Here is a 25,611-nt window from a genome sequence, read left to right on the forward strand (position 1 = left end):
ATTATTTAATTTTCTTCTTGATATCTGCAATTTCTCGACTGTAACTCAAATATTTTCTATTTAATTCGACTCTTTGTAAATTTAATCATATTGTAAGTGAAGTGAAAAAAACAAATAATTATCTCATCTTTGTAGGACCTGCTGACAGCTGTGTTCTCCCCAAGGCAACACAATTCAGCTCCTGGAGACGTTCGACACTTGTTCTGGTGAGCTTTTTTGTTGGAAAAAACGTGCATATGTCTCTAAATCTTCCAATTCTAAATTTCAACAAAAAAACGAGATAATCGTCAGATACACTATAATTATGACCACATCGAAACCACTTAATCGTCACGCAGTCTCGAAAGACTAACAAAAAACGATCAAAGGTTGAAGAAAAATGTCTTAGTCTTTCTGTTACTGGCACTTTGTTTATATATTTTTTTAATTTCAAAAATTCCCCGGTTCCATCCTTTTTTTCTCTTTTCATTCAAATTAAAATTCTAGATTTCTCCCTCTCTTCTTAAGAAATTTATATTTGTACTAGAAATCGAGTCAATAGTATTGTAGTAAGACATATTCTCTTCTCAAGTACTTTTCTGAAGTGTTTTCAATTCATAAAATGTCTTGAATTTGTTCCTTCCAGGACATATTCGAATAGTTTTCCATCTTCGATAATATAAGCTTTTCAATCGAAACTAGTCTCTTGAACCGAAATTACAGAAAAATTCACTCAATTTTACTCAAAATTCGAAAAAAAAGTCGATTCAAACTTGTAGCCTGAGGAATTTACTTGAAAAATCGTAATTTTGGTAAATTTCCACACTACGAAGTTATTCAATAGAAACACTTTTTTCTAGGCAAAAACTTTCTGATTTTTTGCTCAAGATTACTAGTTCTCATGTTCAAAAGCTGAAGTTTTAGTGGAAAATAGGCTAAACGGAGATAACAGAAAGATTGAATAATTCCTAATATTTTTTTTGCAAGTTATTGAAAAGCTCTCAAGTTTTAATGATTTTTGTTCCAAGTTTTGCAAGAATTATTTTTTATTATACGTTGATTGACGTAAATCAACACCACACGAATAGAATAATAGGGTATTTAGCTGCAAAACTTCAAAATATAGTTCAAATATCATAAATTCTATTGTATTTTTTAAAAATCCATAAAATTTTTCTCACTATGGAATGATCAAAAAATGCGATTTGGCCTGAAAAGTTTAGCGAAATCGTTTAGCCAACAACCTCAGCTTGCGCCTACTTTTCAAGCCAAATCGCTACAATTCCCTAGTCAGTGTGCTCAGTCTCCAAGAACTAGTTCCGTCGGCTCGTCCCCACTCTCTGTCTCTGTCTCTATGATTCTTCCGACCACCCGATCCAGTCATTGTTTCTCCCGTATTTTCTTTTCTTTTTACACCTCTTGATTCGCAATTCTTGTTCTTTTGGTTTATGGGAAATCCCTCGATATTCAAAGGTCGGAATAGTTTTTAGACATCTTAAAAAATAAATTTCTCCAGCATCTTCAGCTCCTTAGCTCTCACGGTCAATTTACGACCTGGTTCTCTCTTTCCATATCATCTCCTTTTTCATTATTATTTCCCATAGTCAGACAAAAATTCAATTTCTTCTCCCTTCATGCCCCCTAACAATATTATTGTTGCCTTTCTCTTTATTTGTTCGCCCTCACAAATTGATGATGATGATGATCAAAATGTTGATCAAAAGTCACTGCTACGTTCGAAATTTTCTATTTGGCGTTGATAAAAAATGGTTTAAAAATAGGTACTTGTGTTAATTATAGGCACCTTTTTATCAAAATTTGTTCATTTTAATAAAATGTGATTTTCTAACAATTAAAGTTGAGATGTTTTTTTGCTGTAACATTGAAAAATAAATTTATAAAATTGGACAGTTGTATAAATTTTTTACAGTTATATTCGGTTATTTTGCCCTTTTTCTATAATTTGAGTTGGTATATTGGACAACACAATGCATTTAGTGAAATCTATTTCAGTTCTAGAACATAATTTATCGTCTATTTTCAAGATTTTGACAATTTCTTGAAACTCCGGTTGTTCCCTTGTTGAAAGGGATTTAATTTTTCTATTGAAGCTTAACCTCTTATTTGCAACCCAATTAAATTTAAAATTATTTCACGAATCTTATCTACTCGTCCTCCTCTTCGTTCTCCCGGTTTCCTCCACAAAATTTCACCTTCCATATAAATACAATAAAATAAATCTTTCACCTAGAATAATCTACCGGTCCCCTCAGGTTTACCGTCTCTCTGATTTCCACAATCTATGCAACATCCGACAATAACCTCATTTTATTTCCAAAATTTCATTTTCAAAATCAGCACAGCCGAACAACGGACACACCGGCGGCGGGCGTGAGAATTGAAACGGAAAAGAAGAAATGAACGAGAGAAGAAGATTTCCGTATTTGCAACATTTTCTCCTGATATTCATCTATCCGGCTTTTCTTTTTGGAAAACTATGCTAGAAAGTTGGATCTACTCTGTTCGACCGTTTTTTTGTCGGCTATAAAACATTATAACATGATTTCGAACTCAGAAAATAATATGATTTTGGTCCTGACACGATAGAAAATTTACCAAAAAAGTTGTGTGCCTTTAAAGTAGTACGGTAGCTTTTTCATCCTCCCAAAATTTCCTGTATATATTTATTTTTTAAATTTTCTTAACTGGTTTTGAACACTCTTCAAATTTATTTTACCTCTAAGAAACTCCATTTTTAAACCTATTTCTTCTCTCGTAAGTTAGTAAACTTTTCAACAATCTCATCAAATTTAGAAATGTCCTTGAAAAAGCCGAATAGTGGAGGGTTTGTCCATCCATCCAACAATACACGTACACACTCACACACACATAGAAACCTTCTAATAATGGAGTTGCAATATTTGAGCAGCAGGTGCCATTGTTGTGCCTTGCAGGGGAGAGGAACACACGGCTTTACCACATGAATATCGCTTTCAAACTGGCTTGTATTCTCACAAGTCAGTGGAGATTTGTTACCAAGCTCGGCTGAAAAGGATGTCGGTTCTTCCAAGTTGTAGTAGTACAACTATTTATTCTCCCATTCTTTTTCTATCCTCCAATTTCTTTTCTTTTCCTTCTTTTTTCCAAAATTTCAATTCAACTACTCTGAATTTAACTGGCCTAGCTCATTTTGTCCGCTGCTGCTCCAAATGTTGCTCTCATTTCTTCTTTCTGACTCCTTCGCGGCCGAGCAGAAACAAGACGAAAATAAAAACATTGTGGAATCGCTTCCCTTTCTCGCCTTTTTTCCTAAAGCCTCCCTCAATATTTTTTTCCTTCATTTTTTCCTCTCAGCATGCCATGAATAATGATTGTTTTTTTTTTGGTGGAAATGACACGTCATTGAGACGAGGAAAAATGAATGAACGGAGGGACCGGATGATTCAGAAAAAAGAAAAAACAAAGGAGAATTCAGTCCTTTTTTCCATTCTTTCGTCATCCGTTGAATCGATGAGCCGTTCCCATGAGCCCGTGGTAGACACATTTTTGTCGATTTAGGATCACATTTCGGTGGATAAAAGACGATATTTGTATCGTCTAGAGGACATTAATTGTCTAGGATTTACGGTTTTGATATAGTCGAATTGACTTTTTGAATAAAAATTCAGTTTTTCTTATTGGAAAACCGAAATTCGAAAAAGCTCGTTTCTGAAAAAAATTCCAGAAAAAGTTTTTTTGATACGAAGAATGCAGTATATCTTAAAATGACTACGGTAGCGTTGGTGTCGATTTACGGGCTCGAATTTCGGAACTAATTTCTAGTCGAGTTTTGACATTTTTGTGTTTTCTATAAATTTTTTTATTGATTCCTAAGTTATTTCCGCATATCGACACCAGTGCTACAGTAGCCATTTGAAAGATTACTGTACTTTTCGCTACCAGATATTTTGCGCGTCAAATATGTTGCAAAATCTCAAAATTTAATGTTCCCGTAATATATTTTTCTTTAAAAAAATGAGAAAGTTGCATCAGAAATTGAAAAAGTAAAGTTCCAAATTTTAATATGTAGAAACATTTCCAGTTCCACACACACACACACCTCAAACCACTACCTAGAAGGTTTTATTGGGTACTGTAATTCAATTTGTGCGTGTGTTTCTCTGCGAGAACGAAAATGTCGCCTTTGTTCTTTTCCCTTATTTCTCCTTCCTCTCTTGTCCTAATTCAAGTAAGTGGGCAGGTCAGCTAATGGAAGACTCCGCTTGTTCAGGTATTAATCAATTTTTGGTCTACCTAGATTTGCAGTGAAGATGGTCGAAACACGTGCATTAGTATCAGAAATCCTTTTATGCTCCTTTAAAGAGTACTGTAATTTCAAACTTTGCTGTGAAATTTTCATCAATTTTTAAAATAGTTTTTCTAAATTTATATGTTGTATCAGGTTGTCCCATAAGTTTTTGTACTTTTTTTCAAATATTTTTCCAAAACTTCTAGAAAGTTTTAAAATTTTTTCATCGTAGGTCGTGTCAAGGTCGGGTCGTCCCCTTTCAGAAAAGATTCATTTCATCCATTTCTACTTTGCCACGATGACAATCATCAAACTTGAACGTCGAGACGTTAGATTGCTTCTTCTTTATGAATTTCGTCTTGGTCATTCAGCAATGGAAGCGGAACGAAACATATGCGGTGCGATGGGTGAGGGAGCACTCTCTTATAATACAGCAAAGAGTTGGTTTCAAAAGTTCAAGAACGGCGACTTCAGTCTCGAAGAAATAGAACGTTCTGGGCGACCGGTAGAGTTAAATGAAGAAGACCTAGTGAAGCTGGTGGAGGAAGAGCCTCGTCTTAGTCTTCGTGAAATGGAAGAGAAGCTTGAGTGTTGTCATAGCACAATTGCACGTCACTTGGGTCGCCTTGGTTTTACTTCAAAACTTGGAATTTGGGTGCCTCATGAACTTTCGGCATCACAGAAGCTCACTCGGGTCAACGTTTGTACTCAACTTCTAACTTTTCGTCGAAAGTTCGATTGGCTGAACAATCTGGTTACTGGAGATGAGAAGTGGGTGCTCTATGTTAACCATTCCAGAAAACGTCAATGGCTTCCGATCGGTGAGAAAGGAATACCGACGCCAAAGCCTGATCTTCACCCAAAAAAGATTATGATCTGTGTCTGGTGGGGTGTTCAAGGACCCGTGCACTGGGAATTGTTGCCAACTAATAAAACTATCACTGCTGATTACTATTGTGCCCAATTGGACCGAGTTGCAGAAAAGACCAACGGAAAATATGAAAAACTATATTTTCTTCACGATAATGCTAGGCCTCATGTCGCCAAGAAGACTTTCCAAAAGCTGCAAGATCTTGGTTGGACTGTTTTACCGCATCCACCATATTCTCCAGATCTTGCACCAACCGACTACCATTTGTTCTTGTCTCTCAGTGACTACATGCGCGACAAGCAATTCGACGACGAAGAGCATCTCAAAACTGAACTCTCCACTTTCTTCTCATCGCGTTCGCCGGATTTCTTCTCCCGTGGCATCATGATGTTACCTAGTAAATGGCAACAAGTGGTGGACACTAATGGTGAATACTTGTGTGAATAGTACTACTTGTCGCTTGAGAGAAATAAATTTTTTTCAAAAAAAAAATAGTACAAAAACTTATGGGACAACCTGATAGTTTTCTATATACTTTTTTTAAAAAATTAAATAAAAATAATAAATATATTTTCAACAAAAAGAAATTATTAATGGCCGATGAAAACTCCTCATCAATCAATTTTTAAAACTACAGTACCCTTTAAAGGCGCACACCAGTTTTTATTTAACAAAAACTGCCGCGTTGAGACGAGGTGCTACAAAATGTGGGTAATATCTTCCTATTTTGGGATTCTGAATATTTGTTTCACATTAACACAGTCACAAAGTCTTCCAGTGTGATAATAAGCCTTTTCCCTGCCAATCTCTGATTTTCTCTTTTATTACACAACCTCATCATGACCCCGCCCCCTTCTTTCATTTTCATCACTCGCGTGCGCCAGTCGTTTTGCTTTCAATTGCCTCCCTCTGCTGCCTAAATCTGACACACTTGTTTAGTTTATTGCCCTTATATATATATACATTCATTCATCACATTAAATTCTCATTTTCAGATCATTTGATGATCGCACAACTGCAAAAGTCGCTGATTCAACAGAATTCGACGTTTGAAAAGAAGAACAATGTAGAGGTGGCTCCGATTGCGAAGATCAGTCTCAAGGATCGTCTTGCTTCGTTGAATAATGTGAGTATTTCTACTTATTACATTTCTGCCAAGCAGCCTCTAATAAATGCCGAGTGTGGCGACTCCGCCCCTTTTTCGCGTTTTTTGACGCTTTTTTTGGCTTGCGAAAAAATGTCCCACTTCGTTTTCATTCACAACTCCTGAACCGTGTAACTTCATGCTCTAATATTTGAAATCCTACTAGAAATATTTTGCCCCACAGTGGAGCAGAAAACGGCACTAAGTTCGGAGCAAAATTGAGCCCAGGACGGCTTTCCCCAGTTTGAAAAATTTTTTTGTTGCTCTTTTTACCCCCAAAAAACCATGTTTTAATTGAATTAAAATTCGGGTTTTGCTCGGTTTTGTTCCAAATTTCTGTGCAAGATACTACTCAGAGAGACTGATTTTTTGAAAAAAAGTTTGAGTTTATAAGTGCAAATGGAAAAAAGTTGTGATAAAACAAAAGTCCAAAAAGTGACATTTTGCCAAAAAAATTTTTTTTCGTAAAAAGCCGTTTTTCGTCTTTATCTCAAGTTCTACTTTATCTTTTTTGATATTTTTTTGCTTACCCCGAGTAAAAAAGTACGCTGAACACGATTTTTAACTCAGAGTTGAGAAAAGTTCTATGAGTCGGCCGAGCAAGACGAATAAGTGCAAAATTTTGCACACTTTCCCATTTTTGCGAATCTACTTTTTCAATCATAACTCGGTCAGTTTTCAAGTTTTCTTAGTTTTCTAAAAAATGCGTAGGTCTCATCAAGACGCATCGAGACATATAAAATTTGTAAAAAGTTCAGTGGGAAAATTTTTCAAGAAAAAAATAATTCAAAAATTTTGTACTGGGGGGAGTGGTTTCCTGGGTCCCCTGAACATTTTTTCCACTAAAGTTTCGCGGAATATATTTTTAATTCATAGTTTTTGATTTTATCTAATGGAAGATGAAGTTTCGTGGCGTTAGCAATGCTCTGCCAAGAGATATTATTTTTTTTAATTTTCAGGCCAAAACTTGTTTTCTTCTATACATCTGTCTGTGTACAAGATATAGCCCTCAACTGTACGTCTCCTTTTCGGGAATTCAATAATGAGTACAATCCTGTAATAAAATTTTCAAAAATTAGGTTTCCCGCTGGCTTATCAGTGATAAACGGTTTTCGAACGTCTTTCCCTAAATAGTCATATTTGAAGAAAGCGGAATCGAAAGACGACTTCCTCCAGAAAATTTTCTTCCCTACATCCCAGTTTGAGATGTCTTCCGCATGGCCGAGTGGTTAGTGCGTATGATTGCAGAAATTTTGGTAGTTGGTTCAATTCTACCAAGTGACAAATTTTTTTGTTTTTTGTGAGTAATCGGGATTCGAATAGAAATACTCAATTTTATACAAAATATGGGTACGTCTCCCCTAATATAAAGCCTCCTCAAACTTCAATCAATCAAAACTCAGCTTTAACTGATTCATCGGGTGCGTCTGTTTTTGGTCAAACCGAACTCAAAAAACAAGAAGACTCCCATTGACCTACTGAAATTTTGACGAACCCTCTAACAGGTTCGAGGCGAAGCCGAGAGCCTACGCCCGGCAAGGGGACTCGCCTTACACCCCCTACAACTGGCGGGCCCGCAGGGCCCGCTAGTCGTTGAAATTTAGAAATTAGATCCTACGGTTTTTGCCGAAAAACTCGGAAAAATTATCTTAAAATTTACAAAAAAAAAGAATTATCAAATTTTAATGAATTTTCTGAAAAAAAGAAGAATAAATATGTTTTTTAGATTGGTGAGTTTTTAGAGAAAGACTTTTTAAAAAAGTTTTAGATCACTTTTAATAATTTTTTTTTTAATTTAAAAAACCGAAAAACGGAAATTATTGAAAATTTGTAATTTTTTCAGGAAATCGGAAAATCAAAAGTCGGAAAAAAATAGAAAATTTCAAATTCTCCGATTTTTTGAAAAAAAAACTATCACAAAACAGAAATTTTGACCAAAAACACAAAACAATCGAATTTCTCAAAACGATGGTAATGCTTCACTAAAAATAAAAAAATAAAAATAAATATTGAAGAATATTTTTGGAAAAATTAGAAATCCTATTTGGCAAATAATTTTCGCGCCGAAAAAGTACAAAAAATATTATTTTTACCAACGTCTCTTTCATCTTCAAATTCCAACATTTTCAGAGCGCCGAGCAATGGAAATCCCGTCCAGAACGCCAGCCAGCTGTGCAGCAACGACGAACCAGTGCGAACGTTCTTCAGGATCTTCCGATCTTCCAGCGTGCTCAGCAGTTACATCAGCAACAACAACGGCCACAATCATTTCCAGTTGTGCAGGAGAAACGTGAGATTCACAAGCACATACTCATTGAAATTGATAATTTTCAGCATGCGACATCACTAGTGGGCTCAAGAAGTTCTTCGGAAGCAATCCAACTACATCCGGAGCATCTTCTTCATTACCGAAAATTTCTGAAATTACTGCTTCGAATGATATTGACTTGGATGCGATATCTTCAAAAGCAACACCAGTGTTAGTGTATCAAAAAAAATGTTTTAAACTTTAATATACTGGATTTTTTCAGCTTAAAAACAGTGACTCGACCTCGTGCTCCAAATCGAAAGAAATCCGACAAATCATCGACATTCGATGAAAGAATCCGTTTGGACGCTGTCAAAATCGACGAAGAAGCATTTGCAGTTGTAGAGGAAGAACCTGAGAAGCTGGAGACTCAGGAGCAGGCAATTGCAGCAATTCAGGGAGCAAAACAACTTTTGAAAAGCCCAACAAAAGTGTCTCCGTATCCAGATGTAATGTTAATTCAAGTTCGAGGATCGAAGAATGTCGATGTGAGACTTGTAGCACCCGCGATGTCTTCTGTTCATGAAGTTGCATGTTTTGTGGTTGTACATCAGAAGCATCTCATGAAGTATGAAGGATTGTACAGTAATATTCTGGAGAAAACTAAAGCATCACAATTGTGCATTGAAATTCTTGGAAAATCAGATTTGAATTGCACTGCAGAATCGATTGTAACAGTGACAGGAGCTAGTAGAAGTACCCTGTCGAAGCTCTTGTTTTGCTCTGAAAATTCTGAATCCTCAAGTGAGAATAATAATTATCATCAAGCATCATCAGTGGAGCCATTCGAAACAACAGTTGCCAAATTGAATTTAGTACTTCGAATCGCCGGCGATAACACTGCTGAAACATGTTCACGTCGGGAACGGCTCTCCTATGAAATCATGAAACCAAGTGAAGTGCTCATTTTTGATTTTGGAAGTGAAATCTACGTTTGGACGGGTAGATATTCGAATAAAGTTAGCTCAGCTTACGCTCAAGAATATGCGAAACAACTTATGAAGAAGCCTGTTAAAAATGGGAAATTTATTCTAGGAGATGCAGAATCTATTGATCAAGATGGACGACCAGAATGGACGCTTTCAAGAAAAATTCATCAGGGAGTTCTGGTGAGTGTCTAAAATTTCTGAAAAAAAAAAACATTCCTATTAATTTCAGGACACTCTGTTCAAAGCAAAATTCTCGGATTGGCCTGAAACTCGTGAAGTCTTGACAACTTGTAAACCTAGAGCCTTGATCTCGAAGAAGAATCCGGAAGTGAAGACGTATGAAGATGTGAAGGTCGTGAATCAAGATGATGAAGTGGCTGATCTTGTGGAACGAATGCTCCAGGAGCAAGAATTGGATCCAATTTTAGTTCTAGAAGATCAAGAGATTGATAGAAAAATTCATGATGTAATCAGCGAGGATCGATCACTTTGGGTGCTCCGAGGAGAAGTTCTGCAGAGTATCGAAGAATTTACGGAGCATTTTGATTCAAGACGATGCTATGTTCTTCGTTGGAAATACAGAATTCAAAAGTCAGGAGTACGGAGGATTAAAACGGGAAAAGAAGAAGAACGGGAAACTGGTAGATCAAGAATCGCATTCTGGTATTGGCTCGGCGAGCACACAACTCCAAAACAACATGGTCTTTGTGCTCTACGAATTAAGGAAATTGATAGAGATAATAGTCCAAGAATCCGAATTGCTGATGGAAATGAGCCTGCGTTATTCTTGGCACTTTTCGATGGAAAATTCATGGTTAGCAGTGATATTTCGGAGATGAAGCCGCTCCGACGATACGTGGTTATTGGCGCGAACTCCCGGGAAACTAGTCTTCGAGAAATTGATGATTTGAATTCGCCGCTTCGATCTCATGCTGCTTATATTGAAGTGGAAAAAGACATTCTTGGCCCATCAAGTGTAGTGTGTGGAGCAAATTGCACTGAAGACCAAGTGCATTTTGTGTTGGCACACGCTGAATATATGAGGCAGAAGGCAGGAGTGAAGGGAAATTCTGCAGAAATTGAGGTAGAAGGTGATAAAAAGTCGCGGAGCTGGGTGAATTCAAATGGAAGAAAACGGGCGATGCGAGTTTGGAGATTATTTGATAATGAGTCGGAGCAAGTAAATCATTTGAGTGGGCATAAGAATTGTGCATTCACTTTTTCACAACAGGTTTGTGAATTTCAATCTATTTTCAAATTCTGCGATTTTTGACTAAAAATACGGTACACGGTCTCGACACGACGCTGAATACAGAAGGGTATGCGCCTTTAAAGAGTACTGTAGTTTCAAATTTTTGTTGCTACGAAATTTTTTAAATCGATTTTTCATAGTTTTTTCTCAATTTGGAAAAATCAATTTTTTTAATTGTTAAAACATGTTTTTATTGAACAACTTTTAAAAGAAATCGATGAAAATTCCGCAGCAACAAAAGTTTAATTTTACAGTACTCTTTAAACGCGCACATTTTTTGCAGCTAACTAAAATGTATCGTGTCGAGACCGGGTACCGTATTTTTGGCGAAAAATTTAGCTTCTGGGTTATATTCGTTTTTTTAGCGAATTTTGTCGTTTTCGCTTCATTTTTCAGATTAATTTTTTGAACTCAACTTTCAAAAAATTTTCCATTTAAAAAAGTTGAAATGTGGTTTGAAAACTGATTTGAATCAATTTTATCACACAAATGAAACGAAAGCGACAAAATTCGCTGAAAAAATGAAGACATTTATTTAAAACTGCAAAGAAAAAAACTACCATAAACTTTTTCTCGCGTCGAGACGCATTCAAACAAATTCGTGCGCCTTTAAGAAGGCATGCCAAAATCTGGTCAAATTACGATATTGATTTGTGATTTTTCAGGTCCTGAAAGAAACCATTCTAATTGATGTTGGAGACGCTCTTTGGTTATGGTCAGAAGAAGTTATTACTACATTTGCACTGAAAGTCGCTGAAAAATACTGGAAAGATCGCAGCGGACCAGCAAAAGTTGTGTACAAAGGAGCAGAACCTGAGCAGTTTAAAGGACTTTTTATGAAATGGGAGATGTTCGAAGTTGAAGATGACAAGCCCTCGGATCCACCACGCGATGTTTCGGATCTTCTCAAAGAACGTTGTAGAACATTTTCACTCGAAGAACTGAAAGAACGAACAAGTCTTCCAGCTGGAATGGACATGAGACGTCTGGAGAGCTACTTGACTGACGACGATTTTATGAAAGTTTTTAAAATTGAAAGAAGCGAATTTTATGCTCAAAAAACTTGGAAACAGAACGATGCACGGAAAAGAGTTGGACTATTCTGAACATATTTTTTATTTATATTGACTCACTAGAGGCGGTGAAACCGTCATTACTGTATTATCACCTTGCCATTTTATCTCCTGTATAGATTGCCTGATAAATAAAAGCGTGTAATGTTTAACTGGATTTCGATTACTACATACTAAACAGATAATATAGCATGAAGAGCAATATCTGAATAGAAAAAAGAAACTTTAAAGTAAATGTAATGCATGATTCAGTGAATAAATATGGAAAAATTGCTATGGAGCATTCGTAAGTGTACAACTTCGGCTTATCCAAATCCATTTTCCGCTTCTTTCTGACCTACAACAGTGACGCCTTCAAAATAAAATTTAAAGTGATAATCGTCTTTATTTTTGACGAGAATAAAATATATTGCAATAAAACTATAGTACATGTGATCACTTGTGAATAATAATATTTGACATGGAATTATAAACTTAAGACGAGCGGGATGGGTGAGTATTTTACAAGTTAATCAATATAAATTTATATTATTTACAGCATGCATTCGTCGAAACTTCCGACATCGGATTCCAAATGCGGCTGCCAATCCGAATCCTCGAAGTCGGCGGATACGTCGTGGTCACTTTCCCGGCTCACACGATCAGTGTCGATTTCCGGGCCATTCGGACATTCGCTGCAGATCTCGTCGATGCTCTTTTTGATGCTCTGGATGCGCTCTCGAAGTTGCCTAGCGAGTCCTTGTTCTGGCCCATTCTGGTTGGCAAGTGCACGCTGAATGGCATTTTCCACACGATCCAATCCCAGAATGGCGCTCCTCGCATCATCAGAAACATTGGCTTGATCTAGGTTGATGGTCGAACTGCTTGGTTCAGATGACATTTCCTCTGACGAATGAACGACATATGTGTTGCAAAGGGGATTCTGAGTTGATTGTTCGGGCTTTCCGTGGTCTTGCTCAGCGTCTTCCGAGTCGACATAGGCCAGCTGGTAGAAATCTCTGTTCAATGATTTGCACAGAATTTCATTAGTTTCCTCTCGACTCTAAAAAAATAAGATTTTAGTTCAATAAAATTATATACTCAAGAAATTTACCTTGTTCAACGTTGTCATAATTACAGCATTATCAAGTAGAATCGATGAAGTGTTGTTGAAGACTGCAGCTGGCACAGCGACTGTGTTGGAGTCACAATATCTCAATGGAACCAAGCTGTACTCGTCGTCACTTCCGTCCTCATTGATTGCAGGATTCTTCGGCGTGCTGGTGTAAAGTGGTGTGAACGGCTGTAAAACAACAAAATTAGCATAAAGTTGTTAAAATAAATATTCTCACCCGTGGCTGACGATCTTCCGGAGTGTTATCCAATTCGAATCGGACTGCTTTCAACACACGAGGAGGGAGTTTGAATCCTTTCGATGGATGTGGAGTGTATTTATGATCCTCAGGAAGCTCATCTTGTGCTGGAGTAGTTCGATGCTTCCAATACGAAATCTCGTCGTCATCCCACCAAAACTCGTCGTTTTTCATTGACGACACAGACTCGCGAGTCTTTTTTTCAACAAACTTCTCCATTCCGTCGACGTCGTTGTTCCGGAAGCACTTCATTATTTCATCGACAGTTTCTTTGTCCTGTTTCTTCTTCAAGTCCTTCTCAGTCTGACGCCATACAAACCAGCTGAATGGCCGGAAGAACGAGACGCCTTGTACGTCAGAAGTGTGTGGAGATGCCATAGAATGCCAGGAGCTCGATAATGAAGTCGATTTCATTGTTCGAAATGATGAATCGGAAGTGCTCTGCCCTGAGCAGTAGGACAGAGCATCTTCTCCGATCATCACTCCGGCGTCTTGTCGAACCATTTGGAATCGAACGGCTGCAAGAGAAAATATAATTGGGAAAAAAGGAAGGAAAAGTGGAAAAAGGAAATTGAATAAATAAATTTTCGAAAAAATTAAGTTTAAGCTTCGAAAATTAATCCTAAAAAAGAGAAAAATGTGATTCAAAAAGGCTAAAAGTGAAATGAGAATACGAAAATACGAAAATACGCGCCTTTCATTGCACAGGTCTCGGCGCGACTTTACCTCCGGAAAATTTGGCACATGCGTCTTTAAAAGAGTACTGTAGTTTCCTTCAATATTTGCGACAATGAAAAATCGATTTAAAATCGAAAATCTTCCCAATTTGTTTTAAAAAATTATAAGAAATTACATGAGCTCAGAACATTTTTCTTTGGTATTTTTTCATTTCTAGTTGAAATCCAGTTAAGTTGCTAAAATTTAATCCCGTATTTTGTTGATTTTCCAGTAATTTATTTCTAGAAATAAATCAAATGTGTTTTAAACTCTGAAATTTCAACAGAAAAAACAAATAATCATGCGAGTATTCGAAGAATCGCATAAACTCCGAAACTTTAATTTTTTTAAGTTCATTGCCCGAGAGGAGAACACGGCCGAGAATCTGAAAAATCATTTGCACGCGGAATTCAAATTAGATCCTCAGGAAGCTCATCTTGTGCTGGAGTAGTTCGATGCTTCCAATACGAAATCTCGTCGTCATCCCACCAAAACTCGTCGTTTTTCATTGACGACACAGACTCGCGAGTCTTTTTTTCAACAAACTTCTCCATTCCGTCGACGTCGTTGTTCCGGAAGCACTTCATTATTTCATCGACAGTTTCTTTGTCCTGTTTCTTCTTCAAGTCCTTCTCAGTCTGACGCCATACAAACCAGCTGAATGGCCGGAAGAACGAGACGCCTTGTACGTCAGAAGTGTGTGGAGATGCCATAGAATGCCAGGAGCTCGATAATGAAGTCGATTTCATTGTTCGAAATGATGAATCGGAAGTGCTCTGCCCTGAGCAGTAGGACAGAGCATCTTCTCCGATCATCACTCCGGCGTCTTGTCGAACCATTTGGAATCGAACGGCTGCAAGAGAAAATATAATTGGGAAAAAAGGAAGGAAAAGTGGAAAAAGGAAATTGAATAAATAAATTTTCGAAAAAATTAAGTTTAAGCTTCGAAAATTAATCCTAAAAAAGAGAAAAATGTGATTCAAAAAGGCTAAAAGTGAAATGAGAATACGAAAATACGAAAATACGCGCCTTTCATTGCACAGGTCTCGGCGCGACTTTACCTCCGGAAAATTTGGCACATGCGTCTTTAAAAGAGTACTGTAGTTTCCTTCAATATTTGCGACAATGAAAAATCGATTTAAAATCGAAAATCTTCCCAATTTGTTTTAAAAAATTATAAGAAATTACATGAGCTCAGAACATTTTTCTTTGGTATTTTTTCATTTCTAGTTGAAATCCAGTTAAGTTGCTAAAATTTAATCCCGTATTTTGTTGATTTTCCAGTAATTTATTTCTAGAAATAAATCAAATGTGTTTTAAACTCTGAAATTTCAACAGAAAAAACAAATAATCATGCGAGTATTCGAAGAATCGCATAAACTCCGAAACTTTAATTTTTTTAAGTTCATTGCCCGAGAGGAGAACACGGCCGAGAATCTGAAAAATCATTTGCACGCGGAATTCAAATTAGATCGAGGAAAAGAGTAGTATTTGGAACTTTGTACATCATAACATCTTTCTGGGAGACTTTTGTGATGTTTCCCTTATGCACATTGCCTTGTTAGATCATATAAAAAGCTTTTGAGCAGAGTCTCAAATATTACTACATCACCTTTACATTTTGGAACCTTTAATTTTTCAATGGAAGTTTGTCTTCTCAACAAATAAGACAACAGAAGAACACATAAAACTTTATTGATAATGAAATGTCTAGTTCCAATCACTTGTTTCTCTTCGATGCCTTTGCTTTCTTATGTGTACTCATTTTGGATCCGAGTTTCGATTGTGCAGTTTTTGCATCTCCACTATTAGCTCCACCACTTCCTGGCTGTTTCGGCTTACCAAGCATCTTGTTCTTGACTTTTGCATTCTTCTGAAATGCAATATTGAAAATTAAAATTAAATTTTCCTATTCCCAAGTACCTGCTTCTTATTATCATCCGTCTTCTCTTCCCGTGCCTTCTTGAGTGGTACGTCCTTGGCGAAGAAGTCCACCAACTCTGCCATGATCAAATTATTGCCACCAGGAACTCCGGCTCTCCCGAATGACGCCAAAAGATACTTCTGAATGGTGGATTCATCATCCATGCGGGATAACTCCTTTGGGCGAGCTGAAAATTTATTTTTTTTTAAATATTTTGAAAATTATTTATTAGACACTACAAACTTACCAGTTTCTCCCAATTCAGCAACCAAAGCATTGATTCTGGCAACATCGTATTTCATGGGTCCCGACAATTTTCCATTGATCTCCGTCAACTTGGCATAGAGAATGTCGTAGATCTTCATGTAATCCGGACGATCAGCATATTGCACAGAATTGAGATATTCAACAAGTGGAAGGAATGAGCTAAGAAATGAATCTTTTGAAAGATATTCATTCAAATGATCTTCTTTCAAAGCTTCAATCCGTTCTGGAATATTCGAGGATGTCCATGGAAGTGGTGCATACATCTCCATTAACATGAAGAACCATGACCAAAGATCATCAACACGAGAAAGTTCCTTTCGTTTGTGCATGTTCAGAGAACAATATCTCACTGTCCCACGGAACTGCGCCTGAAATTTTTAAATGTTAAAACTCGAAAAAATCTTCCATGAAAAACTAACCGGATTTCTCGGACGTCGCAATTGCCATTTATTACCGGAATCCTTCGTCGCATATTTTCTAGCCATTCCATAATCAAACAAATAAACATGAAGAGAATTTGGGTTGAAATCAACGGCGAAATTACATGGCTTTAGATCACGATGAATATAGGTGTATTCGTGCATTGTTTTGATAGCAAGAAGAGTTCGAATGCATACACGGATGATGGTATCTTGATTGAAATTATTGTTCATCTGGAATTAATGAGTTAAAGATTCAGCGTTGATCTCTGAACTTTCTAATTTATACATCTCATGAGTTAAAGTCATTTTTCTTTTCTTCAGTCAAATTATAAGTATAGGTCTAGGAAGCTCTAGGAATTAGATCTAGGAAGATTAGAGAAGCTCCACAACTAAAATCTTACCAATTCGGCAATTTTCTGCAGATCCGGACCACACAATGTCATTACAATGTATCTATAATCCTTGTAAATGCCATCGTCATAGATATGAATTGCAGTTGGCTCGTGTTGCATTGCCACCATGATCTCTCTTTCAATCTTCAGTAAATTGTCTCCGGCAGTCATTCTCTCAATCTAAAAATTGTTCTTATTTTCATATCTGCTCTCTGCTCTTCTAAAACATACCTTGAGTGCAGCTTCTTGTTTTGTGGACTTGTTTGAAACATGGTACACAGTACCAAATGCACCTCTACCCAACTCGCGAATTGTGAGCCACGCAAGTTTCCCGCTCTTTTCCTCTACAACCTCCTGAAAAACATTTTCGTAACAATTTTGAAACTACTCGTAAGTCCTTAAATAAACTTAGGTTGGCCTTAAAAGCTCGGCCACCAACTTTTTCGCGGCCCCAGTCGCCACATGGTGTGACGTCACTCATATCGTGGAAGGCCATTTTGCCTTCAGAAAACACGCGCACCTTAAAGTCAGGATAATTCGAGAATACCGTACCTCACCAATATTCAACCGAATACTTTCCACTTGTCTATCCGGTTTATCGTCTTCTTCACTCATGACAACAGCTTCTTATCGATTTTAACTGCTTGGAATTTCAAAATTATGAACTAAACTTCAGAAATGACGATTTTCGAGTAGAGAAAAACACGAGATTTTTGAATTGCCCTTTTCGAACAAAAATTAAAAAATTGATTTTAAAAATTAGAGCACGTGAAATTCTTTTTTTTTTTCATAAATTTTAATGAATCAGCACTCAATTTGAAACTTCCACGCAAGCAAAAACATACCTAAATACCTACTTGCCTACAAAATACCTATTTCACTGTGCAGCAGGCAAAGATCAAGGTCTGCTCTACGATTTTCCACTTAGAAAACTAACGCCTTTTTTATTTCAATAAATTATTTTATTCGACTCCCAACTTCAAATAATGGCTAAATTTGAAAATATTCTCGACCAAAAAATCGACTAGGTCTGCCAGCTTTCGCAATACCGTACCCAATTAAATGCAGACGCGCCCCAATGCACAGCGCGTAATATTGAATTTTAATTTTTGCCCGCCAATTCTCACGTGTATTCAGCTCGACCAACGCCTCGAAAATTTTCAAAAAAGACGGGAAAAAATATTTGAATTCCCCAAGAGGAATTTCAGAGACCCGAAGAACTCGGGGGATGTCCAATTGGGGGGATTACCAACTAGGGGGATTGGCCCCGCCCACAGAACCGTGCCTTACAATACGCCCATTTCTGCAACCTCCGCACGGTTTTGAATGATGATTTTCTTCATTGTTTTTTGGGGGAGAAAAATCAATTTCGACTCTAAAAACTTCAATTTGAATTGTTTTTTTCGGTTTTTGAGTCGTTTTCGCGGAATAAAAGTAAAATATTTCAAAAAAATCGATTTTTCGCAGTGAAACAACAATTTACACGGAAAGGGGACGCGTAAAAATCGATTATTTGTTTTTTCGTGTTTTTTTATGTTTTTTTATGTTTTTTCGTCGTTTTTTCTTGTTTTCTTCGTTAATAATTGAATTTAAAATAATATTTTCAGTAAAAGGACTTAAATCGCCGCAAAAATCGACCGCGTGAGCCGCGAAACGGCGGAAAACGTCTAAAAGTGAGTTGTTTTACTAAATATTGTAAGGATCTTCTGGTTCCCACCTCTCCAATATAAGAGCATTACTTCAGTCTAGTTTTCCAGGTCCAGCAAGTGCCGTCGTAGCGAATGCATGTCTGCATTCGGTATGGAGAAAAACATGTTTGTTCGATAATATATGGAGAAAAACATGTTTGTTCGGAATTAGAAAGATTTGAGACTCAAGCTCGCGTATTTCATATTTATTTTTTCGATTTTAGCGAAAACTCAACACATTTTCGATCATTTTTGAACAAAAAAATTGTTTTCTGAAAAATTTGACGCTTAATTTTTTTGAAACTGCACTCAAATATGAAGAAAAGCATGATTAACCAGAAAAAGTAACATTTGAGACCCAAGCTCGCGTATTTCATATTTATTTTTTCGATTTTAGCGAAAAATCAACACTTTTTCGATCATTTTTGAACAAAAAATTGTTTTCTCAAAAATTTGACGCTTATTTTTTTTGAAACTGCACTCAAATATAAAGAAAAACATGCTTGTTCTGAATTAGTAAGAATTGCGACTCAAGCTCGCGTATCTCATATTTATTTGTTCGATTTCAGTGGAAAATCGACACATTTTTGGGAAAATTTTTTTTTTTCGAAATATTCGCTCCTAATTTTTAATGATTTCCAGATGACACGCCGGTTCACACCACATTCTACTGAGGAGATCGCTTCAAATAACCGAAACCATCCCGACATTGGCTCCATCGAACCCCGAGTGACCCTGGAACTCGTCGAAATTGAAGAAGGAATCGATGAGGGAGAAGTTCTCTATAGCATACTACGAAGACTCTAGACGAACTGTTAAGACTGAGAGTTTATATGGACAAGAAGAAGCACTTAAAGAAGCACCGTGTGTAGGAAAGCGAAAAACGGGTTATTCGAAGACGTACGATTGTCAAGGGGCAACAGGATGCTGAGGAGACAGAGGTGAAGGAAATTCGAGAGAATGCTACTCGTAAGCAAGGTGCTACTACTGGACAAGTTGAAGAAGTTGAAAATCAGACGGAGAAGGATAGAGAGATTGTGATGAATCGGGAGAGGTACAGATTTCAATAATTTAATGCTTCTAATTTGATATATTTTCAGAAATCTGAAGCGTGCCAACGAGGAATGGGGAACAACTGAAGCCTCGAAGCGTCCAAGATATGAGGATAGTCGTGGTGTTTTCCGAGGTGGATTCAGAGGAAGAAGAGAAGCTCGTGGTGGCTTCCGTAGAAGTGACGACCGAGGAGGATTCAGAGGACGTGACGGAGGTGGTGGCTTCCGTGGTGGGCAAGGTGGAGATTGAGGCGGTTTCCGTGGTCGTCGTCAATTCTAATATCAGTTGTTGTTTTGCAATTTATTGGTTTTCTGCGTTCTCCATTTTTATTATTATGTTCGTTTTTGTTATTGTTATAATCATGAATATATCAGACTGTTTAACCCGAATTCAGAACTAGGAATTTAGCAGAAAATCGCAGGAAAAATTTGGGACTTAATAATTATTGCGTTTTGCGTTAAAATATCACATTTGCACGTAAATTGTGACACTTGCGGTTTGGCGGCACGGCTCTCTATATTATTCATTCATTTTATCAACAAACTTCTATCGCCCTAACGTCGATCAAAAAAGCTCATCAGCAACTGCCGTCGAGTGGAGACCCGAAGAACTCGGGGGATGTCCAACTGGGGGATTCCCAACTCGGGGGATTGGCCACGCCCACAGAACCGTGCCTTACAATACGCCCATTTCTGCAACCTCCGCACGGTTTTGAATGATGATTTTTTTCATCGTTTTTTGGGGGAGAAAAATCAATTTCGACTCTAAAAAGTTCAATTTGAATTGTTTTTTTCGGTTTTTGAGTCGTTTTCGCGGAATAAAAGAAAAATATTTTTAAAAAATCGATTTTTCGCAGTGAAACAACAATTTACACGGAAAGGGGACGCGTAAAAATCGATTATTTGCAAGGAAAGAACAATTTACACGAGAGGAGACGAAGTAAAGAACGTAGAACGAGTTCTATTTAAAAAATTCGAATAAGATAACCTGAAAAATTGCCATGAAATGTTTTTCAGAGCCGGCGGAAATTGTTCAATGAAATAATTGTACAAATTGGTTTGCAAGCTATTCATTGAACATTAAGAGCGATATTTTATTGATCATGATAATTATTTACAGATAAGGATAATATTACATTTAATGAATTACATAATTTCAACAAAAAAAACAATAATTTGTCATGAAAACGGAAGAATTTGGAGGATGAGCAGCTCGGGCGGATCTGAAAAATTTAAATTAGAACTTTCATAATGACATCGCTGATATATAAATGAAAAAAGATTTTATCTCGTCTATTATCAGATTCGCTTAGTTTTTAGAGGCCTTTGGCTTAAATGAATGCTACAGGTACACTTTTCTCTTAATGGATACGGAAAAGTGAACAAAAATCAAATTTCTAGCGTCTTTTCCACCATACCAATTACAAAATTCTACACAATTCAATTGAGAAGTCTACGGTTTGGAGTTTTAACGTTCACAGAGACGTACAATCGAAAAGAACATGGTTATTGCGAAGAAGAACTGATCGCCCGCCACTATACAGAAATTCCGACTTCAAAAGAGCAGTGACAGCAAATTATAGCTGTTTCAACGATTTCAATGCCTGTATAAGTCCATCTATGTTCGATCCGAAGATATTTCATTAATTTTTTGTTAAACTATTTCAATTTTTGTTCTTAAATCAATTTTTTTTCCTACTTTCTACAATTTGAGAATATAATACTCACGTAGGTGGACTGGAGAAGCACATCCTTGTTTCATCCGTGCAATTTTGATGGTCCCTCGATTCGACGAAGTCTAGAAATTAAAAAAATTAATAAAATATGAGAGGGAAAGAGATTAACAAAAGGAATACACGAATTAAGGAGGGCGAATTAACAAGTCACGGTTGAAAAATACTTTTTTTTGCGAAAATGGCTGAAAAAACGAAGAAAAACAATTCAAATTGAAGTTTTTAGAGTCGAAATTGATTTTTCTCCCCCAAAAAACAATGAAGAAAATCATCATTCAAAACCGTGCGGAGGTTGCAGAAATGGGCGTATTGTAAGGCACGGTTCTGTGGGCGTGGCCAATCCCCCGAGTTGGGAATCCCCCCAGTTGGACATCCCCCGAGTTCTTCGGGTCTCGTCGAGTGAAATGCGATAGAATTTGTCTGTGAAAAACCAAATATCGATTTTCCTTGAATATCGTGAAGAACAAATCTTCATACTTACGATTCTTCACAAATTCGATGAAAATCTGATAGTTTTTTCAATTTTAGCTCTATAATTCCGAAAAAAATCTTCTGTTAATTTTCGCGAAATGTCGTCAATTAAAATGCGCGCTGTGCAGTACGCAACGGTGTACGAAAGTTTACACTGAGTATTCAACGTTGAGCACGCAGTCAGCCAAATTGGAATACGGTAGAGAATCCTCGTCCATGTACCCCCCGCCGGGCCGTGGGTCGAGCTGAATACACGTGATTCTCCTACGCAAGGACTATAAAAGTGAGCTGTCACTCTCATTTTTCTTCTTTTTTCATAAAATTTAGTTCATTCACTTTATCGTTGCTTGTCTTTTTGTGATATTAAGACTTCCTGCGCTTATATTTTCATCTTGCCAGTGCTTTAGTGTTAGATTCATATAAATTTTCTGGCCTTCACTTTCAGATTTTTCACATTATCCAAAAATACATGTACACTGAATTCCTGAGTAAATAATTCTTTATGATTTATTTTTCTTTTTAATGGTTTTCCCTGTGTTCGCGGAATATTTTGTTTTGAAACCTAGTGAAGTAAGCGCGCTCTATAGAAACGCGCGAAATTGGCCGTTCAAACTAAGTATTGCATAATTTTAGCTCCATTTTCGACATCATATCAGTTTTTTACTAAATTTTTCTGTTAAAAAGTTAAAATTTATGTTTCAGTGTTTCTAAAATATGTAACACATCTTGTCTCTCTGGAATCTGTTGATAAACGCTAATTATTCACCTTCCCTTTCTTTCCTTCATTTTTCTCGCATTTCTAATCTATTTTCATCTTTCCAGAAACTACTAACCATGTGGAACGAGACTGTCGAGCACGAGAACGCAGGAAACGGATGGGCCGCTGGAGAGTCGTCGTTTATGACCGACAGAAAGCCTGTAAGAATAAGAGATAAATCATACTTTCAAATAAATATTTTTTACAGGACTCGAAGGCTACAACTCTCGGCGAGAGGCTCCCAGTGCCGGTCACGATTTCCAATCTGATCGAGCACTTTTCTGCGCAGGATGACAAGTATGTCGTCGGGACTTTCCGATTCGCAACGGTGTTGACCGTCGGTATTGTGAAGGATATCAGTCAGGATGGGACAACGTACACGTACGACCTCTGTGATCCAAACAACACGGAGATGGAATATCGTACGCTCAAGTATGACAATGAGGGTTCGACATTCGATCATTCTTCAATTGTCGAGGGAACTCGTGTTCGAGCCATCGGAAAGCTCAAGGGATTCGATGGAAACAATAGTAAGTTTATATTTCCTTCAATTATATATCTTAATTCAAATAATTTCAGCCATTATGCTGTTCAACATCACTCCAGTTGAAGACGACAAGGATTTCACGATCTTCGAGCTCGAGGCAGAAGCTGCACGTCTGTTCTTCCAAAAGAACGTGAGCGAGAAACTGAAGTCGGTCGACTCGGATGGCTTCCAAGGAATGCTGGCACCACCGAAGAGCAGAATGTCACAAACATCGCATCAAAGCTCGCAAGGATCGGACACCAAGGAGAGATTGTATGCTCAACCGCAAAAAGTGATGACGGGAGCGAACCAAGGAGATGTGCTCAGAGAGCGCATTACCGCCGTCTTGATGGCTGTGCCAGAGGGTTCTCGTGACGAAGGTCGACATGTTTCGTGGATAGCTGAGCAAATTCAAGAAACGAACATTTCTATTGTTCGTAAGTGCGTCGGTGAGATGGTCGAGAACGGATTGGTCTACACCACTGTCGACGAGGAAACTGTTTCCGCTATTTAACTGCTGATTGTAACATTATTTTCATTATCCTTCTTTCATCCCACTGGGAAATTCACTTTTGATACTCGAAACTATGAATGATTCATACTTTAAAAGCGTTTATTAGTAAATTTGAACATAATTAATTAGACGCTAATGATGCGAAGAATCCGAGGAGGAAAGAGAGCATGAGGAACGGCAAATCACATTATTAACCCAGACGATTGAACACACTTCGAGCTACCTGAAAACAAAACGAAATTGAATTTAACTTTTTTTCGAATGGAAGCTAGTAGAAGTGCTAGGTGTTAGGTCGAAAATGGATTGTGGTTGGTTCTCTAAATACTCTTAAAATCACATTTTCAATGAAAAGACCATTGTCAGGAACTGCTCGTAGCCGACGGTGATGACTCCATCGCGGTCCGTGTCGACGTCTCTGAAAATTAAGTAATCAGATTGTAAAGTATGATACTCCAAATTTTTTGGTCAAAAATTACTATAGAAACATAGAAAATAGTTAGTTCCATCTAAAAATATTTTTAAAGTAATATTTAATTTTGTTGAAAAATTTTGAATTTTTTAAAAGAGCTTTTCTCTAAATTTCTAAATCAATTTTAGCCCTGATTTCTAACCTGAAGGCAGCAGTGAGGGTCTGAAGAACGACGCAAAGTTGGATAAAATCGTCGAAATTGATTCGATTACTGTGGGATCTGTCGAATTTGTGCATAAGGATGTTGTAGAATTGTGGAGAGAGACGGTATCCTGAAGAAATATATGATCAGTCATCGAGTTTCCGATTTTCTTATCGCTTTTCTATGATTAAAAACTAACCAAATTGTGTGAGAGCATTGGTCAGCTCACTCTTATCAATATTTCCCGAACCATCGGTATCAAAACCACGGAAACAGTTTGTCCAGTCGTTGATATATCTCCACAGAGCCTGAAAATATGATTATTTTCACAAATTCTGGTTTATATTTTTTCAAACCTGGAATTCTTGAAAATTGATTGCGCCGTCTCCATTCGAGTCGAACATTCCGATCATTAAACGGCAAGTTTCCGGATTGAATGGGTTCCATGTTCCGTTGGAGAGAGCAGTTTGAAGCTCATCGGAACTGATTTGCCCTGATCTGAAAACTGGGAAATTTTGTTTAATTTTTAAATATTATGTAAATAATAAATAAAATTTTAAATATTAAATATTAAATAAAAAAATATAAATAAAAATTTTAAATTTATAAATGTTTGTTTTTGCGATTCTTGGCTCTTGAAAAAATACAAAAATTATATTCTGCGCATAAAATACGGTAACCAGTCTCGAAACGACAAGTTCTGGTTTTTGTTAAAAGATACGCGCCTTTGAAGAGTACTATAGCTTCAAAGTTCATCGATTTTTCATATTTTTTCTCGTGATTTTATACAAATTTGAGCGTTTCATTTTTTTTAAACATAAATATATTTTGTATCAAAAAATTATGAAAAATCGATAAAAATTCCGCAGCAATAAAAGTTTGAAACTACAGTGCTCTTTAAAGGGACACACATTTTTCCAAAAACAGAAATTTGTCGTGTCGAGACCGGGTACAGCGAAATTTTTTTTTGTTTTTTTATTCATAATTTTGACAATAAATTTTCAACGAGAAACATATTTATTGATTTTATTTACTCCAATTTTAAAATTGTTATATCAATTTAACTATTAAAACTATTAATAAAAACATACCGATCCTTGTCGACAGAAGAGAAGATTTGTTGCAAGTTAGGTTGTTGAAAAGCCATCTAAAAATGGATAAAATCTGTGTGAATTGGTAAAATAAAAATAAAATGAAATGAGAGAAGAATGTGAAGTACTCAAAAGAGACGCAGACGGTGAGACAACAACAAAATGTGTGCGGTGATGATGCATCGATGTGGGCGGAGCCCAGAAACACTGTTGAGTAGTGACGTCACATTATCCGTGGTGAGTCATTCAC

The 25,611-nt window shown here is 36.9% G+C and overlaps 5 protein-coding genes, 1 long non-coding RNA gene, 1 other non-coding gene and 2 pseudogenes across 10 annotated transcripts; 4 read left to right on the forward strand and 5 right to left on the reverse strand.

Annotated features, from left to right (window-relative positions):
* The first annotated feature begins 18 nt into the window (after positions 1-18).
* On the forward strand, positions 19-11,994 carry viln-1 (HP domain-containing protein). Its single transcript, NM_059041.7, has 8 exons — positions 19-92; positions 136-206; positions 6,134-6,264; positions 8,413-8,572; positions 8,617-8,761; positions 8,814-9,699; positions 9,749-10,750; positions 11,437-11,994. The coding sequence occupies exons 3-8, from the start codon at positions 6,142-6,144 to the stop codon at positions 11,875-11,877; spliced, it is 2,757 nt and encodes a 918-aa protein (NP_491442.1). The 5' UTR covers positions 19-92; positions 136-206; positions 6,134-6,141; the 3' UTR covers positions 11,878-11,994.
* C10H11.13 lies at positions 2,289-2,435 on the forward strand. Its single transcript, NR_050086.1, has one exon. It is a non-coding gene; the product is annotated as an Unclassified non-coding RNA C10H11.13 (non-coding RNA).
* A 218-nt stretch (positions 11,995-12,212) lies between the features above and the next one.
* On the reverse strand, positions 12,213-13,714 carry kca-1 (Kinesin Cargo Adaptor). The gene is made up of 3 exons (NM_059042.6): positions 13,176-13,714; positions 12,938-13,126; positions 12,213-12,886 (listed from the first exon to the last, which is right to left on the reverse strand). Exons 1-3 carry the CDS (start codon positions 13,698-13,700, stop codon positions 12,377-12,379), a joined length of 1,224 nt encoding a protein of 407 aa, NP_491443.3. The 5' UTR covers positions 13,701-13,714; the 3' UTR covers positions 12,213-12,376.
* A 609-nt stretch (positions 13,715-14,323) lies between these two features.
* M04F3.6 lies at positions 14,324-14,752 on the reverse strand (annotated as a pseudogene). The gene has a single exon. A coding segment is annotated over exon 1 (429 nt).
* An 836-nt stretch (positions 14,753-15,588) lies between these two features.
* Positions 15,589-17,706, reverse strand: kin-35 (Protein kinase domain-containing protein). The gene is made up of 7 exons (NM_059043.4): positions 17,471-17,706; positions 17,150-17,272; positions 16,928-17,098; positions 16,524-16,757; positions 16,085-16,472; positions 15,837-16,024; positions 15,589-15,786 (listed from the first exon to the last, which is right to left on the reverse strand). The coding sequence occupies exons 1-7, from the start codon at positions 17,531-17,533 to the stop codon at positions 15,634-15,636; spliced, it is 1,320 nt and encodes a 439-aa protein (NP_491444.3). The 5' UTR covers positions 17,534-17,706; the 3' UTR covers positions 15,589-15,633.
* An 819-nt stretch (positions 17,707-18,525) lies between these two features.
* Positions 18,526-20,050, forward strand: M04F3.2 (annotated as a pseudogene). Its single transcript has 4 exons — positions 18,526-18,591; positions 18,676-18,762; positions 19,249-19,660; positions 19,707-20,050. Coding segments are annotated over exons 1-4 (909 nt in total).
* Positions 20,051-20,723: 673 nt separating this feature from the next.
* M04F3.7 lies at positions 20,724-21,456 on the reverse strand. Its single transcript, NR_155258.1, has 2 exons — positions 21,387-21,456; positions 20,724-20,881 (listed from the first exon to the last, which is right to left on the reverse strand). It is a non-coding gene; the product is annotated as a long non-coding RNA M04F3.7 (long non-coding RNA).
* A 1,228-nt stretch (positions 21,457-22,684) lies between these two features.
* Positions 22,685-23,751, forward strand: rpa-2 (Replication protein A C-terminal domain-containing protein). Its single transcript, NM_059045.8, has 3 exons — positions 22,685-22,780; positions 22,828-23,149; positions 23,199-23,751. The coding sequence occupies exons 1-3, from the start codon at positions 22,697-22,699 to the stop codon at positions 23,657-23,659; spliced, it is 867 nt and encodes a 288-aa protein (NP_491446.1). The 5' UTR covers positions 22,685-22,696; the 3' UTR covers positions 23,660-23,751.
* M04F3.4 (EF-hand domain-containing protein) lies at positions 23,740-25,463 on the reverse strand. Of its 2 annotated transcripts, NM_001262787.3 has the most exons (6): positions 25,362-25,463; positions 24,627-24,768; positions 24,470-24,578; positions 24,271-24,400; positions 23,997-24,074; positions 23,741-23,882 (listed from the first exon to the last, which is right to left on the reverse strand). In NM_001262787.3, the coding sequence occupies exons 1-6, from the start codon at positions 25,415-25,417 to the stop codon at positions 23,879-23,881; spliced, it is 519 nt and encodes a 172-aa protein (NP_001249716.1). In that variant the 5' UTR covers positions 25,418-25,463; the 3' UTR covers positions 23,741-23,878. The 2 variants fall into 2 exon arrangements, with proteins under 2 accessions (NP_001370420.1, NP_001249716.1); NM_001383000.2 differs by having other exon boundaries at positions 23,740-24,074; positions 25,362-25,448.
* Positions 25,464-25,611: the final 148 nt, after the last annotated feature.

The sequence above is a fragment of the Caenorhabditis elegans genome, chromosome I, assembly GCF_000002985.6.
Source record: "Caenorhabditis elegans chromosome I".
NCBI classification, from domain to species: domain Eukaryota; kingdom Metazoa; phylum Nematoda; class Chromadorea; order Rhabditida; family Rhabditidae; genus Caenorhabditis; species Caenorhabditis elegans.

What these genes read in the sequence shown, in the direction of transcription:
- viln-1 (NM_059041.7), top strand. Translation starts at nt 6,142, where the DNA reads ATGATCGCACAACTGCAAAAGTCGCTGATTCAACAGAATTCGACGTTT. An exon ending in TCCAGTTGTGCAGGAGAAAC is followed by an intron (nt 8,573 to 8,616) that starts GTGAGATTCACA and finishes GATAATTTTCAG; the next exon opens with CATGCGACATCACTAGTGGG. An exon ending in TCTTCAAAAGCAACACCAGT is followed by an intron (nt 8,762 to 8,813) that starts GTTAGTGTATCA and finishes GGATTTTTTCAG; the next exon opens with CTTAAAAACAGTGACTCGAC.
- kca-1 (NM_059042.6), bottom strand. Translation starts at nt 13,700, where the DNA reads ATGGTTCGACAAGACGCCGGAGTGATGATCGGAGAAGATGCTCTGTCC. An exon ending in CGGAAGATCGTCAGCCACGG is followed by an intron (nt 13,127 to 13,175) that starts GTGAGAATATTT and finishes GTTGTTTTACAG; the next exon opens with CCGTTCACACCACTTTACAC. An exon ending in TTATGACAACGTTGAACAAG is followed by an intron (nt 12,887 to 12,937) that starts GTAAATTTCTTG and finishes TTATTTTTTTAG; the next exon opens with AGTCGAGAGGAAACTAATGA.
- kin-35 (NM_059043.4), bottom strand. Translation starts at nt 17,533, where the DNA reads ATGAGTGAAGAAGACGATAAACCGGATAGACAAGTGGAAAGTATTCGG. An exon ending in AACAAGAAGCTGCACTCAAG is followed by an intron (nt 17,099 to 17,149) that starts GTATGTTTTAGA and finishes AACAATTTTTAG; the next exon opens with ATTGAGAGAATGACTGCCGG. An exon ending in TGCGACGTCCGAGAAATCCG is followed by an intron (nt 16,473 to 16,523) that starts GTTAGTTTTTCA and finishes TAAAAATTTCAG; the next exon opens with GCGCAGTTCCGTGGGACAGT.
- rpa-2 (NM_059045.8), top strand. Translation starts at nt 22,697, where the DNA reads ATGTGGAACGAGACTGTCGAGCACGAGAACGCAGGAAACGGATGGGCC. An exon ending in TTATGACCGACAGAAAGCCT is followed by an intron (nt 22,781 to 22,827) that starts GTAAGAATAAGA and finishes TATTTTTTACAG; the next exon opens with GACTCGAAGGCTACAACTCT. An exon ending in GGGATTCGATGGAAACAATA is followed by an intron (nt 23,150 to 23,198) that starts GTAAGTTTATAT and finishes AAATAATTTCAG; the next exon opens with CCATTATGCTGTTCAACATC.
- M04F3.4 (NM_001383000.2), bottom strand. Translation starts at nt 25,417, where the DNA reads ATGGCTTTTCAACAACCTAACTTGCAACAAATCTTCTCTTCTGTCGAC. An exon ending in TCTTCTGTCGACAAGGATCG is followed by an intron (nt 24,769 to 25,361) that starts GTATGTTTTTAT and finishes CCCAGTTTTCAG; the next exon opens with ATCAGGGCAAATCAGTTCCG. An exon ending in ACCCTCACTGCTGCCTTCAG is followed by an intron (nt 24,075 to 24,270) that starts GTTAGAAATCAG and finishes CTTAATTTTCAG; the next exon opens with AGACGTCGACACGGACCGCG.